The sequence below is a fragment of the Liolophura sinensis genome, chromosome 10 (genome assembly GCF_032854445.1).
Source record: "Liolophura sinensis isolate JHLJ2023 chromosome 10, CUHK_Ljap_v2, whole genome shotgun sequence".
NCBI classification, from domain to species: domain Eukaryota; kingdom Metazoa; phylum Mollusca; class Polyplacophora; order Chitonida; family Chitonidae; genus Liolophura; species Liolophura sinensis.
Window position 1 is genome coordinate 20391993 of NC_088304.1, and position 14727 is coordinate 20406719.

Sequence of the window (14727 nt, forward strand, 5' to 3'; positions counted from 1 at the left end):
TTTAACATCAGTTTTCGAATAGAAGCATAGACTCAAAGGTCCGGGTACCGTAAAACGGATAATAGGTCCCTGAGAGGTACGATAGGAAAGTGCAAATTTAAAAATCCAAGCACAATACTGCAAAATTTCCGAATAAAATTTATGAGGGCTTCGACCAAGCTTTATACAAGTTACATTTAAAACACATGATTGCTTAGTAATAATCTGCCAAATATACACTTCCGATCAGAAGAGACAATGTATTTTTTCACGGCTGAGGTTTGTTTCTTGTCTTGAGGTGCAGAGTTTGTTCCTCTCCTTACCAAACCATACTTTTCAAACCTTGAAATGGTGACGCCAGATATAACCAGCCTTCCTGAATCGGCCTCAAACTTATACAATGCTAAGAGATTTTAAAAGTCAAGAATCATGCCGTCATCTGTAAACTTGTAGATTATGTCACTGGCTTCGCTAACAGGTTTCTGTTATGGCTACCGTGGGTATTGTATTTTAACAGACTTACAGCTAAACGTAATGATATGCAGGTAACGTGGGACAGATGGAGTTCAATGAGACAAGCTGGTGTCTCAGTCAACTGCCATGTTGCAGACACCAGATATCGAGGAGAGCACATCCTCGTAACCCTTTGTATGAATTAACTTTTAATTGTATAAATGAGTCACGGTATGGTTTGTTTATTGCTTTAAATTTGTACAATGACCTAGCAAATCGTCTACTCTTTCTGGTGTGTATTTTTCCTGTGAAATGGCGACGCGGGTCCAAGCCGTATAGGCCATTCTTCTCCAGGAAGTACTACGTTATCATGTTGCCCACAAAGCGCCATCGTAAATGCAATAATGAACAACAGATTACTTAGCTCAGATCTGCGTTTCTTTGGGCGGGAATGAAGAACCTTGTCCGCCTTTAAATAACCCTAGCCTAAGTTGTATAACCTGATGTTGACCGCTTTTATGCTCAAACGGGTAACAAAGTACTCTCAGTTTACGGAGAACAGCGATAAAACTGGCACTGGCCAGAGTAACCACTGCGCGGGAAAAAATTACTTATTTCTTTCACATGGCTGTCCCTTTCTAGACGTGTCTCTTTCATGTCATTTTCGCAAGTCCCGATGACTGCCGCAATGGACAAGAATTTTAGAGTAAAGCTCAAGTCTAACGGATTGAAGCATTATGACATCAGACTGTATAAGAATTACGGTAGCCACCATCCTGACTGTACATATAACTGACTCGAAGTTACCTGTGCAATGTGGCTTCTGTTTTAGGCCCGTAATATCTGGCTTAGTTGTCTTCGCATATCACGTTGTTCACTCAACAGTGGTAGAAGAACGACAAAAAGTAATGTTGGCCTATTGATCCTTGGAAAGATCTGTGAAAAAAAAAGACCATTAAATATTTCATAAGCACTAAACATAGGTTTGTCGCAAGAGGACCTGAGTCACAAACGACAAACAATGCTTCAGGAGTACAACCTTTAATGAGTAGACATAACACAATTTACAAAGTCAACCAACACACTACACGTGGCCACACTACACACATCACATAACACACTCACGATTGCAGTCGTTGAACCACAGTACACCGCACACAGTTCCGGCCCCATACAGGCGGAAAATTTATCGTTGAACTGGGTCCTCTGTAGTAAATGACACCCGACTGTCTTTGAGTTGTCACAGTCCCATACGGACGCAACCACCACGGTTGGGTTGTTAAGATGGACATCGTCACCTCCGGGCTTGCGATACTGCACCACCCGATAAACCGCTTTGCTCACTTAAGGGCTGTAATCAGACAGACGCGCCGGGCGTATCACGTCGTACCTCCAGCCATACGGAATCTCAGGGCTGTAATGAGACGCACCTGGCGTATCACGTCATACCTCCAGCCATACGGAATCTCAGGGCTGTAATCAGACGCACCTGGTGTATCACGTCGTACCTCCAGCCATACGGAATCTCAGTGCTGTAATGAGACGCTCCGGGCGTATCACGCCGTACCTCCAGCCATACGGAATCTCAGGGCTGTAATCAGACGCTCCGGGCGTATCACGTCATACCTCAAGCCATACGGAATCTCAGGGCTGTAATCAGACGCACCTGGCGTATCACGTCATACCTCCAGCCATAAGGAATCTCAGGGCTGTAATCAGACAGGCGCACCTGGTGTATCACGTCATACCTCCAGCCATAAAGAATCTCAGGGCTGTAATCAGACGCACCTGGCGTATCAAGTCATACCTCCAGCCATACGGAATCTCAGGGCTGTAATCAGACGCACCTGGTGTATCACGTCGTACCTCCAGCCATACGGAATCTCAGTGCTGTAATGAGACGCTCCGGGCGTATCACGTCATACCTCCGGCCATACGGAATCTCAGGGCTGTAATCAGACAGACGCACCGGACCGTACCTCCGGCCATACGGGATCTGTGCAAAATTCATATTGAAAACAAGATGTATGTCTACTTTGTCACTTGCACGTACTCCATACGTTACTAACAGTACTCCATACATTACTTACATTACATTGTACTGTGGCTAATTGCAACATAGTGCCTATGTTCAATAACACTGTACAGTACTCCTATACCAAAACCAATACATTCAGAAGTGCTGAAGTCAGTTCAAAGCAAAGTATACACACAACCTACCCCAGAATCAACCGGTTTTTTTCAACCAACCCTTTAGAGATATTACCCAAGATACCATGAACACACTGATCACACCCTACCTGCAAGAGCCTGGCCAGCTCTGGACCAGTCTACTAACCCGCCCAACTGAGGATACCGATGGATGCAAGACACCACTGACTATACAGTGTCACCCCTCATATACCACTTCAGGCTCTCTCACACATTTGCATCGCAGTCAAACTAGTTCCCAAGCTGACCACAACCCAAGGAGACAAACGACTCAAATATTCTGCATCTACATTGTACTTTCTGGTCAACGCGACTATTCGAAAGCAATAAGACTGGAGCGAAAGGGCCCATCTCATCAACCTGGCACTAGCAACCTTTACCCGGTTTAGACAAACCAAATGCTGGTGATCACTCTCTAAAACAAACTCCTGTTCATACAGATGCTTCTGAAACTTCTGAATCGCCCACACTATGGCCAAACATTCTTTTTAGGCAGTAGCATACCCTTTCTCACTAGACTTCAACTTCCGGCTAGCATAGGCTACCGGCCTATTCACGTCATACTCATTCTGCAACAGAACTACCCTTATTCCTGAATCTGACGCAGCTGCCCGAAGAATAAACTCTTTAGAACATGGGGAAAATTTAAGATGGGCAAGTTAGTCACGTAAGATTTAAGGCTTTGAAACGCGTTTTTCTGTGCCTGACCCCATGGGACTTTATTTGGTTGACTCTTCTTTGTAAGGTCAGTAATGGTAATGCTATCATGGAAAAGTTAGGCTACTTCCTTTTCAGTTCTGTGTCTTCTTTTCCTGTTATATGGCAAGCATGCGACTTATAAAGCTTCAAACATGCACTAAGGCAAAATACAGGTCATAAAATTCGAAAAATGGTAGACTGCTTCAGTCGCACTGAAGAGTATTTTTTTTTTACATCAGACACTGTAAATTGGGGGAAATCACCGTAATACAGTAGCTTAACAATCATATTCTAAATGATAACACTTATTTAATGCAAGACATCTTATTTCACACAAATAGTATGTTGCCAAAGAAATAAAAGAGCAAGCAATATTCGAACTCTTTCCAGAAATACAATCTGTTCTCTATAGTAAACTCTAAAGTAACACACTTGAAATTTTAGTAAAAATATTTTTCTAGCTAAAGTTGATCTTCATTTTGTAAATTAAAGACACAGTGGCTCGTTTGAGCGAAAAACGGCGTTTTTGATCGAGAGTGTATTTTTGGTGGGTTCTTGCTAAGCAACCATCTCTTTTACTGGCCATATAACTTTTATAGGTGATTTGACCACGTTTTATACTTCTGATTTGGAAATTTACACAACGGCGCTCGAATTTTGAAATTTGCATTTTCTTGTCGCCGTACCGTACCAGGTTCTTTGAGTGTTGAGACGTAATATTCTTCATATTTATTTATTTATTTATTTATTTAATTATTTAATTGGCGTTTTCCGCCTTACTCAAGGATATTTCACTTAAACGACTTAAAGCATTTTTGTTGGAGGAAACCAGGCAGAGCCCAGGGAAAAGCCACGATCATCCACGGATTGACCTTCCCACGTATGTTCATTGCGCTGTGCTGACGTGATAACCCCCTCGGACACGCCCCCTCCCCCCTAAGTTTTTATATTAAAAATTTCCCTTATATGTCTTGGGAACATTTTGAAAAAAGCTTTCCAGATACACTAAGAATGAACTACCCCTGGGATCATTTGCATGGTTTTAATGTATTTCCAGGCGCTCAGAATAATGTAAAAAAAATTTAAAAAGGTCTGAAAAACGTACGTATATACCTTATAAAATACACGCTTGTACCTTGGAAGGCACGCCAATAACATGCGGTTGGTCGTGAGTTTCCCCCGGGCACTGTCCACTTTCCGCTTACCATAGCGCTGGTTACCGTCGTGTACATGTAAGTGAAATATTCCTGTGTACAGTATAAAAAAGTAAATAATTAAATACAAAGCACACATTTATTGCTTTCGTGTCAAATCTTCGATGGAAAAGAAATAACAAATACAATTTAACGAATTTCTGGAGACATTTTTATTGTCTTTCGCTTGAGGCACAGTTTACTTTTTAGTGTGAATACACGTTAAGTTCTAAAGATATCACAGGGTTTCACATAACAAATTACATGTACGCGGATACAGCGTCGCGCCCTGGATCATTCGGAGAAAGCACATTACGTCAAAAGATTAATTCAAGCTGGACGGATGTTTCAGATGTGGCTTTAATCTGCAGATTCGTCACATATCCCGCGAAAGGCGGATGTTTTACTATGACTCAAGTCTGCCCCTTAACGTGCAGTGTCATGGGCAGCGAAGCTTTACAAACACGTCCCCTGTGTTTGAATACTAATTACGTCACCCCAGGCAATGATTTTTTGGATAAAAAAAGAATAAGTATATGTATTCGCTCATTATGGATGCAGAAAATATATTTTTTGTGCAGATTATATGTGCAAATATTGTGGTGATATGTGTCCCTTAATAAAGGGCACTGATGGTACTTACGTACTAGAACTGATTTTAGCCATGGTCGAACACAGTGGGCAAGTTACAGTGTAAGACTTACGCCTGCTTACCAGTTAGTGGTGCTTTACTTAAGGTTGAAGTGTTTTCCATACCAGCTATTAGGAATCACCTCTGGGCAACAATGACGGGTGAAGTAACAACAATCTGTGTAACTAAAGCACTTTGATAAACCCTTCCACATAAGTATCAAGACAGTGGTAAAATGATGACATGCATGAAAATAAAAATGAAAACTGAAGCCTTGGTACATGTGCAAGTTTTTTTAGAGAGTAACTTTATTTAGATGTTGTTCAACTTTCCAAAACATCCCATTTCCCTTTAATTTCACGACTGCGACGATTGGACTACAATACATCCCTTGTGGCCTTTAACCCCAACAATCATTCAGTCTTCTATTCATTGTTTCATGTCAGTTAAATGTTGCAGACTTGAAGTATCTAGTTAGGTGACGGTTGTTATAGGTCTATATATTTTGTCTACAATGTTTAGTCCTGGGTCAGTCACTAAAAGCGTTTCTCACGCTGCGTCCGCTCAGCCTCTTGTTAATGAGATTAAAGGTTCAAATCTAGCTCTGGTAATTTATGTGCGACTGTATTTCACCGAAGTATATCAAGGGGTGATGGTCGGTGTTTCTTCCATGCACTTCGCTTGCCACTATCCATCAACATGATTGCTGTCTTAGAATTGCCGACATATATTTTGGTTTAAACATATTTATTTATATACGGAACAAAGTTAAGCCTTATGCTTATATTTTTGCTCCGTTTTGATACAGAAATAGCATTGTATGATGGTGGTTTAGCACTTACGTTGGGAATAGTAAAATTGTTGTATGCAGGATTATGTACAGAGAAAGAGTAATAGATACATCTGAACAAAAATATGGGTTCAAATGACGTGGCAAGGAGAAGGATATCATTCAAATAACATAGTTGGTCGAGCGTCCGCTTTGGGAGCGGATGATCTAGGGTCAACCCTTGGTCGAGTCACACCTAGGACTTTGAAAGAGGAAGTTGTAACTTCCTCGCTTGACGTTCAGCATGAAGGGGATAGTGTTGACCGGTATCAGTATAATGGCTCGGATGGGACGGTTTACTTGCCTTCGGTAAGGCGTCTCAGTGAAGCAGCACTAGATAAACGAGTTGTGGAAATCCGTCCTGCTTCAAGGAGGCAGATTACATACACACTAAGGATTCCTTCGTCGTCATTTGAAAATTAAGTACGACGTTAAACCCCAAGCACTCACTCACTCACTCGTACATTGTGAATAAATTTATTGAAAAAAAGCTGTGTCTTTTATTAATTTATCAGTTGGTTAAGATGGTAGGCGAAATATTCATTAGATAAACGAAATCTCTTAGGCCCATCATCCGGGTCCGTCGCTGGATCAAAAGGAAAAGAGGTAAAGGCGCTCGTTTGCTTCTGCTAAAGAAATCGCGTGTTCAAATCAAGCTCTCGCTTTGAGAGCCTTTCAGTCAGGAGATTTGTTAGATACTTAGTGATGCAAGTGCGGTGGTTTCCTCTGGGCAACCATATACCTGACCAGAGCTATAAAAACACAAGAAATACTGACTGTCGCTTTAAACTGTAAATAAATAAACGATGTACTGTAATACAGCGCAAGGCAAGAGAAGGCAATGCAGTTGTTCTAATGCAATTCATGGTGAGTCTAAAAATGTCTCATTGTTACACTCGGGTGCCTTGTCTTCTAGGGCCTTTAATCCGGCATGCATGCCTGTTTGTCAGTGATGAGTTCACATGAAAGGGCTGGCAGCTGATAATTGAGGTTCTGTTGAGTTGCATGTTTTTGTCCTGCTTGTTCCGTTTAGCACAACACAGTACTGACAAACCTATAGCATAACTTTTGGATACCGGCTATTGTTCGCGGCTGTGAAAAATGTAGATATATAAAGGGGTTTGTTTCTTTTCTGATATGCTTTGAAACTATTTTGACCTCACATATGATGTATTTGTTTAGTGGGTGAAATCATAGTCGGGTTTTTCTTTCATGTGTAAAAATAGATGTTGTAATTATAGGGTTTATGTAGAATATTGTCTTGTCTTTGTCGAAATTTAACTGTATGTATGTGTGCATGTAAATATCACAATGGGCTGTCGCAATCCGCATCTGGTTGTTTTCAAGCCCGGATTTGTATTACTGTGTATATGTGTGCATCAGGTCAATTGTATGGTTTCTATGTTTTTAAGACTCGTACGTGAGAAGGTCTTTGAGAAGGTCTCCCAGCAGTTTGCGGATGGTCGTGGGTTCCCGCCGGTTTCCTTCCCACCATGATGCTGGCTGTCGTCGTAAAAGTGAAATATCCTTAAGTGCAGCGTAAAACAACAATCAAAGAAATAAATTTTATGACTCATTTAGCACGCTAATAACATGTCTAAAAACTGATCCATAGTATTGACCAACATTTTAGGAGAAACCTTCCTCGAATATCATCCAAAGATATTCAGTATGTCCACTGGGGAATTTCATCCAGTACATACCTTCATATTTTACCATAAAATATACATATATATATATATATATATATATATATATATATATATATATATATATATATATATATATATATATATATATATATATATATATATATATATATTTAAATTTTTTCATATTTTTTATATATATGCAAGAAATCGTCTATTCCATAATGCTTCATATTATGTAAGCAGGCACTAATCATCCTGCTGACTGAGCTATCGCTTAACAGATTGATATTAAAATAAATAAAATGTTGTTTTTTACATGAATAAAAAGTCCGAATCTATTAGGGTCTTTAGTACAGTCTTAGAAAACACGAGTATACTCTTCCAGTGGTGCTGATTGAGGGCTGTTCTTGTTTTCGTTTGTATGTCCGTCTGTTGGGTTGTTCGTTTGATTTTGTTGTTGCTTATTAAAACTATATCATTTTGTACACATGGAATGGATATAATCCCGTTATTTTCTGGTTAATTTACCGTTACGGCTAACTTGCCCCTCTACCAGCGCCTAACCTATGGGTTTTTTGGGGAGAATGGGGCAAACATGCTCCTCCATTAAATGAATAAACCCCCGTACTACTGACAAAAAGGCAATACTCAGTCTTTCTGTACAAACTGTCAATGATCAAATATCGTTCTAAATAACACGACTAGACTTAATAGCTTGGTCCTTAGTCCAAAAGAAATACCATCGAATTGTTATAACCTTTCACAACCTGAATAGCATTTCCCTTAAATTCACACAGATACATGTAGATGAAGAGGAAGAAAAACAGACAAACGCCGTCCAAAACATATCCTTCTACGTGACCTGAAGTCCAAGATTAGAATCACTTCGAATATTTTTATATTGTGTATTCATATTATATGGAGTTATCCATATACAAACTGTGGCATGTTTTTCTCTCAACTTCTAAATAGGTCTTATGGAACTTATGTCACGAGATAGAGAAAGCCGGAATCCAGAAATCATTAAAAAATGAAACCAGCTAAAAAACAGGCGCTCATTCCACCATCTCGTGTCCAGATTGAGTGTCACCTATGCCTTTCTTTTATTCAAGAGTACACTAAGGACAAGGTTCCAACGCCCTAGGTTGTGCCTTCATTGTAACTACCATGGCAGTATACTAAGGAAAAGGTTCCAACGCCCAACGTTATACCTTGATTGTAACTACCATGGCAGTATATTGTAACTACCATAGCAGTATACTAAGGAGAAGGTTGCAACGCCCTAGGTTATGCCTTGATTGTAGCTACCATGGCATTATACTAAGAAAAATGTTCCAACGCCCTACGTTATGCCTTGATTGTAACTACCATGGCAATATATTGTAACTACCATGGCAGTATATGTTTTTAAGATGTGTTACTGTGGTAGTTTCAATTAACGTATTATTATTGTACTGTAGTGGAGTGCGATTAGTTACAATCAACATATTGTTATTGTATTGTAGTGGAGTGCGATTAGTTACAATCAACATATTGTTATTGTATTGTAGTGGAGTGCGATTAGTTACAATCAACATATTGTTATTGTATTGTAGTGGAGTGCGATTCAGCGCGCAGATAGTGACATATACTCTGCTCAATTTCTCACGTCCTGATTATCCTTTAAGATTCATAAGAAATACATACAGCATACTAAAAAAGACAAACACATTCGTAAATAGAAAAATGATTTATTTCCCCTTTAAAGTGAGATCTATAAGTTATAAATACATGGTTTTAACATGTTTACAATCAAGAATAAAGTGCTGCTACAATAAATTACATAAATACATATATATGTATACAATGCATATGGAAGATTTCTTATATTTATAATATGTAAGACTATAGCAAAATTTAAAAATAAATTAAGTCTATATTTAATAAACATTTGACATTCTTATAAAGGACTAGATAAAATGTGTCTGTGTGAGCATGTAAATGTATAGCGAGATGTGTTAAATAAACGTCCATCCTATTTCGTTGAAGACAGCTGTGGTAATACATAATTGTCATGTACATTGGCATTTACTTCTACTGGGCAACCAATTTACGATAATAACATTAAGTCGCCATTTTGGGGGCATGGAAAGAACCCAATTATTTGTAAAAGAATTAGGAACAAATGCACTATATTTAGGTCACGGGTTTCCTTCAAATGGTAAATGAACTAAAAAAAATGAAAAAACGTGAATAGATGGACAAATACGGTACAGTCCAAAATTATTGCAAGGTATTGTTACTCTAACGACTCACTTATGTGCATTTTATTAATTCATCAAAGGCCAACAAACTATTCCTCATTACCGCTTCCTGACAGAACGTAGGCTAAGTTCCGTTTAATGGAGACCAGGGCTGTTTCTACATCCTCGATGTGGGACCGGAACGACAAAATGCACAACCGGATGTAAAATAAGCCGTCTACTGTTGTGGGTGTCAGACAGATCTGTCCTTCCTCAGCTATTAGCTCGTGCCATTTACGCGTGGCGTAATTTCCGTCTTCGCTCCCCGATGGGACGCACCGGAAGGCGATAACAGTCAGATCGGGAGCCATGCACGTGACGACATTCTTCAAATCGCTGATGGTTTTGTAAGCGTATTCTGTTAATTTCACTTTCTCCTGAATCGCGGATTTTATCATTTCACTGCCTAGTGTTTTCAGCATAGCCCACACAGGAAAAGCTCGAAACGGTCGTGTAAATTCAAAGCTTAAATCCAGTGGTGAATACTCCTCTTCTAAAGAGTCTGCCAGATAGGGGGCGCTGTCTCTCGCCATGGTCTTACGCAAATGATTTCCGTTGCGTAGCAGCACAGCCGCAGTTCCGTATGGAGCTGAGAGGCTTTTGTGGAAATCCATGGCCACTGAGTCCGCCATATGTACTCCTGAAACATGTCACAAAGATGCGCTAATTAGTTCAACATTCACTCTGAACCTGTGCATTATTCATAACTTCACACATTTCAGAACAAAATTTTGTTCAGAAAAAACTGGACTTGCTATGGTGAACAGAAGAACACGCTTAGCATAGAAAAATCATTGAAAAGGGAATTCTTCGTATCCCCTCATGTAGGTACATGTATCCCCTCACTTTCAATATCCTCACCTTCACATCTTCTTCTCACAGATTCGTCCAACATCAGGAGGCCTCCGATTGCAGCATCCACGTGGAACCACAGACCGTGCTTCTGAGCCACCTCGCTGATCGCTCCCAAGGGGTCGACAACTCCCAGGCTGGTAGTGCCGATGGTACCAATCACCATAAATGGCAGTAAACCGTCCTGGAATATAAGGCAAATGAACCCTTAGTTTATTGTGGCTTAGACATGAGTGTTATTTCTTACGCGTGAAAACCTTTGACCTTAATGGTTGGCCTTCCATGTAATAAATTTATTTGCTGATGTATTGAACACAATGTATATAAGTTGATCTTCGACGCACACTTTACAATTCACGTTTTTCTCTGAAATTTCGTCTACATTTTATATATTTTAGGAAAACCGCACTTTAACTGACCTCAATATCTGCTGTTATCATCTCCTCAAGTTTCCCGGCGTCCATCCGGTATTTCCGGGTAGGCACTCGCCGCAGCACAACGTCCGTCAGTCCCACAATGCGGAGAGCCCGTGTATTACAGGGATGTGCTAGGTCTGTCATGTACACCACAGATCTGTAACAAAAATAATTCCGCCTCAGTTATTGGGTGCTAATGGAAATAATTTTTAAGTTTAATGCCATTGTGTAGTTTAAAGGAATACAAAAACTTTAATACCAAAACATTACCTTATATTTTATGTCACATGTCCGTATAAAATGTCAAACGATTATGTATAGCGATGTGAAAAACAATCACATTTTGATTGAGAAACTGTTGTGTGCAGTCATTTGCCAACTATCGCACTCTCTTCCCTGTTAGCTTTCGTTTTACTCTCTATGCTGTAAACCTTCTTACTGAGAAAGCCCTTAACTGATTTTTATATTTCACACAGCCATAGCGTACCTGCTAAACTGGTTGCTGTTCTCAAGCTTGACATGGCGGGCTGTGGAGAAAGCCACTATAACCCCCATGGAGGTTCCGGAAACTGTGATTCCTCGGGCCTGCTGGGGATATCCGACGATGTCACTCACCCATCTTAGTACACTCTGTTCAATATCACAGGCACCTGCAGAGAAAATGTACTACTGTAATATCGTCACGAAACTGTAAAGAGCAAATTGTAAGAACAAAGCTGACGTTGATTTAAACTGCCTAAAAGATTTTGTGGTTCGGGTGTATGTTCAGAGCTGTGGAACAATGGCTCAAGCCAAAAGGCTGTTGATTTCAAAATTTGACTGTGCTATACGATTTCTGGTCTATCAAGTAATTAAAAAATATTTGTGTAGGATGCACTAGTTTTAAGTAAAGATTTGGTAACAATTATTATCCTGAAAAGGACCATTGTTGATCAGAATAGACCGAATCCCAGAAATACTTTGTTGTCTTGGAGCAAAACATGGAATGGAGCCAACATCCTAGCCTATTTGTGAATACGATTCCTGTTCTGTTGTGGGTATACTGTCCTGCAGGGAAAAAGTGATCGTTTCTTACTATTAACCTTGAAGGCTTGTCATCTTAGCTTTGCCCATACTGAAACCGCTTTAATGAAAAGGTGTGAGGGAGAGGAGGGTTTCGACAAGTGTCAAAATTTAGCGGTGCGAAAGTTGTATGAAAGACGAGGCCGCCGCTTTTCACCAAGGATAGCTGAAAAATAGTTTTGAGACAAACCAAAAAGACATCTTTACCGGCATTTACGAATCTGGCTGCCGAAAGGACATGTGCAATGCTGGCGAGGTACTCTGCAGCTGAATAGAGGAGATGACCGGATCCTGGCACTAAGCAGAATTGGGTCGGATGACTCATATCTACACCTACAACATGAAGAGAAAGAATTTCATGAAAATTCTGTTAGAAATCTGACACCAAGAGGCTGGTTCATAGCACTAAGTAAACACAGAGAATAATAAACAAATGCATAAGTGCATCTGCCCTTAAATCAAGCGACCTTAACGAACTGGATACATGGCTGAGCACACGATGTTACTGGCCCTGTAATTTTTTTTTTGGCCAGTCGCCTGTGTACAGCTATCTGTAAAATCAGTCATACTCACTACCTAAAGTTCATTTCTTTAGTGACACGTGACATCGCAAGCTCTACACAGCAATATGTTGGATGCCCATATTATTACATAAAAAAATTAAATAATCTGAAAATCCATAATCTTGGTTTCAACACTAAGAACCCATTGCCTCGGGTGACGTCATCATTATTCTAAAACCAGCTGCATACTAAGTATTGGGCGGGGCTATTTGACGGAGAGCTACACCAGTTAGCTAAACTGCTGTCGAATTTACCGCAAAACCCGATTCTAAAACTGCCAATTTGAAATTCTTTACACATTTTAGAATAATATAAACCTAGCAAATGAATTCTGTTTTATCTCTTGGAGTATATGATCTCATGGCAATATGTTTTTACAGTTGGGTGTGAGGGAATTGATACACAAAAACAATGTTTATGTTGATATACCTCCAACATAAATATAGACATCCAAGATGTCAATGTGTAGAGCTTGTGGTGTTACGTGTCTCTAAAGAAAGGCAATTTTATTACCGATAATGACTGATTTTACAAACAACTGAATATAAGCGATTGGCTAAAAGAAACAGACTATAATATGAATGCAGTTAAGCTGAAGGATCGCAACTGACGAGCTAATGAACTTATAACTGTTCATTCGATGTCCTATCCCCGTAAACGTGAACGCTATCAAAGAGGTGCACATTCAGGGCACGCCCTTCAGGAGCAATCATTTTGTTAACTTTAAACAAGGCTTACCTGATCGTACGATTTCTTCATCAAACACTCGTACCAGATCTTCTAATTCCATTCTGTTCTTTTGTATATGTATCACGCTTTCTAGATTCTCATTCTTTTGCTTTTGCCCAGAATTCAGGCTCGGATTATAGACATGTGGTTTTGAGCGTTGTCGTTGAGATGAGGTGTGGTTCTCTGGTGTTTTCGCCACCAAGCTTGATTGTACATCTATTGTTGTATCACCTACACCAGTTTTCTTCTCATTTCCAGACTTCACTTCACTTCCGATGTGGGATATCAACCGTGGTTCATGGTCCGCTTTGTACAAAACACTCTGAGGTTTTTCAAGACGTCCGAAGAACAATTTTGTATAATCTGTTAGGCTCTGTAAAACCCTTTTCTGATTAGCTTCGTCCTCAGTTCGCCTCCACTGGTCGGCGGTATAAGCGAGTTGCATTCTCGTGTCTGCTTTAAGATGTCGTTCCATGGTAAACGGCTGATGTGGGTTAATACAGTAACCAGCTGCAAATCATTTATATATCCTGAAAAGATGCCCAGTTTAATTGATGTGTCTAAAATTAGAAACCCCTCTCCTAATTTCACAACTGAAACACGTTCAATTTCCGAGTCGTGTGTATCGGTGCGCCATGAAGGCGCATCAGACTCCTGCATTGACGTGTAGCAGTTAGATCCTGTCGACTTACGTGTGATGACGTGCGATAAAGACCACACAAATGATTGGCCAGCTTGTTGAACTGACGTCTACCTGTTCTGATCGCGGGAAATTTTCCTCATGGGCTAAGACGTCCAAACCATATGAGGTATAACGTCATCGCTGATCTTGCTTAGAGCTCGGTGAACACCCCCAAATTAAACCGTGTCGCGACAGTGTGGGCAAGTTGAAACAGAAACTGCCTCGCTTCTTCGGGCCAACTTAGCGCCCCATTTCCGTTCCTTAATGTTCCCCACATTCCTGAGGTCCTATATGGGCGAGGTCGTCCGACATTTTCCCGCTTACATAAGCTCCCCCCTGTGTATAAAAACACATCATTCTTTTCCATTACGGTAGAGTACTTTTGATCTATTCCATTTCATCAAAGCATAAAGATCGACGCACATGCAAAAAAAAAAATAACAAAATGCTTGTATGTACAAGCATGGATAGACTTCATTTAGACGCGCAATGTT

At 40.1% G+C, this 14727-nt stretch overlaps 1 protein-coding gene across 1 annotated transcript; it reads right to left on the reverse strand.

The window, feature by feature from the left end:
• Positions 1-9979: 9979 nt before the first annotated feature.
• LOC135476990 (tryptophan decarboxylase-like) lies at positions 9980-14026 on the reverse strand. Its single transcript, XM_064757137.1, has 6 exons — positions 13561-14026; positions 12467-12592; positions 11685-11847; positions 11201-11354; positions 10791-10965; positions 9980-10569 (listed from the first exon to the last, which is right to left on the reverse strand). Exons 1-6 carry the CDS (start codon positions 14024-14026, stop codon positions 9980-9982), a joined length of 1674 nt encoding a protein of 557 aa, XP_064613207.1.
• Positions 14027-14727: the final 701 nt, after the last annotated feature.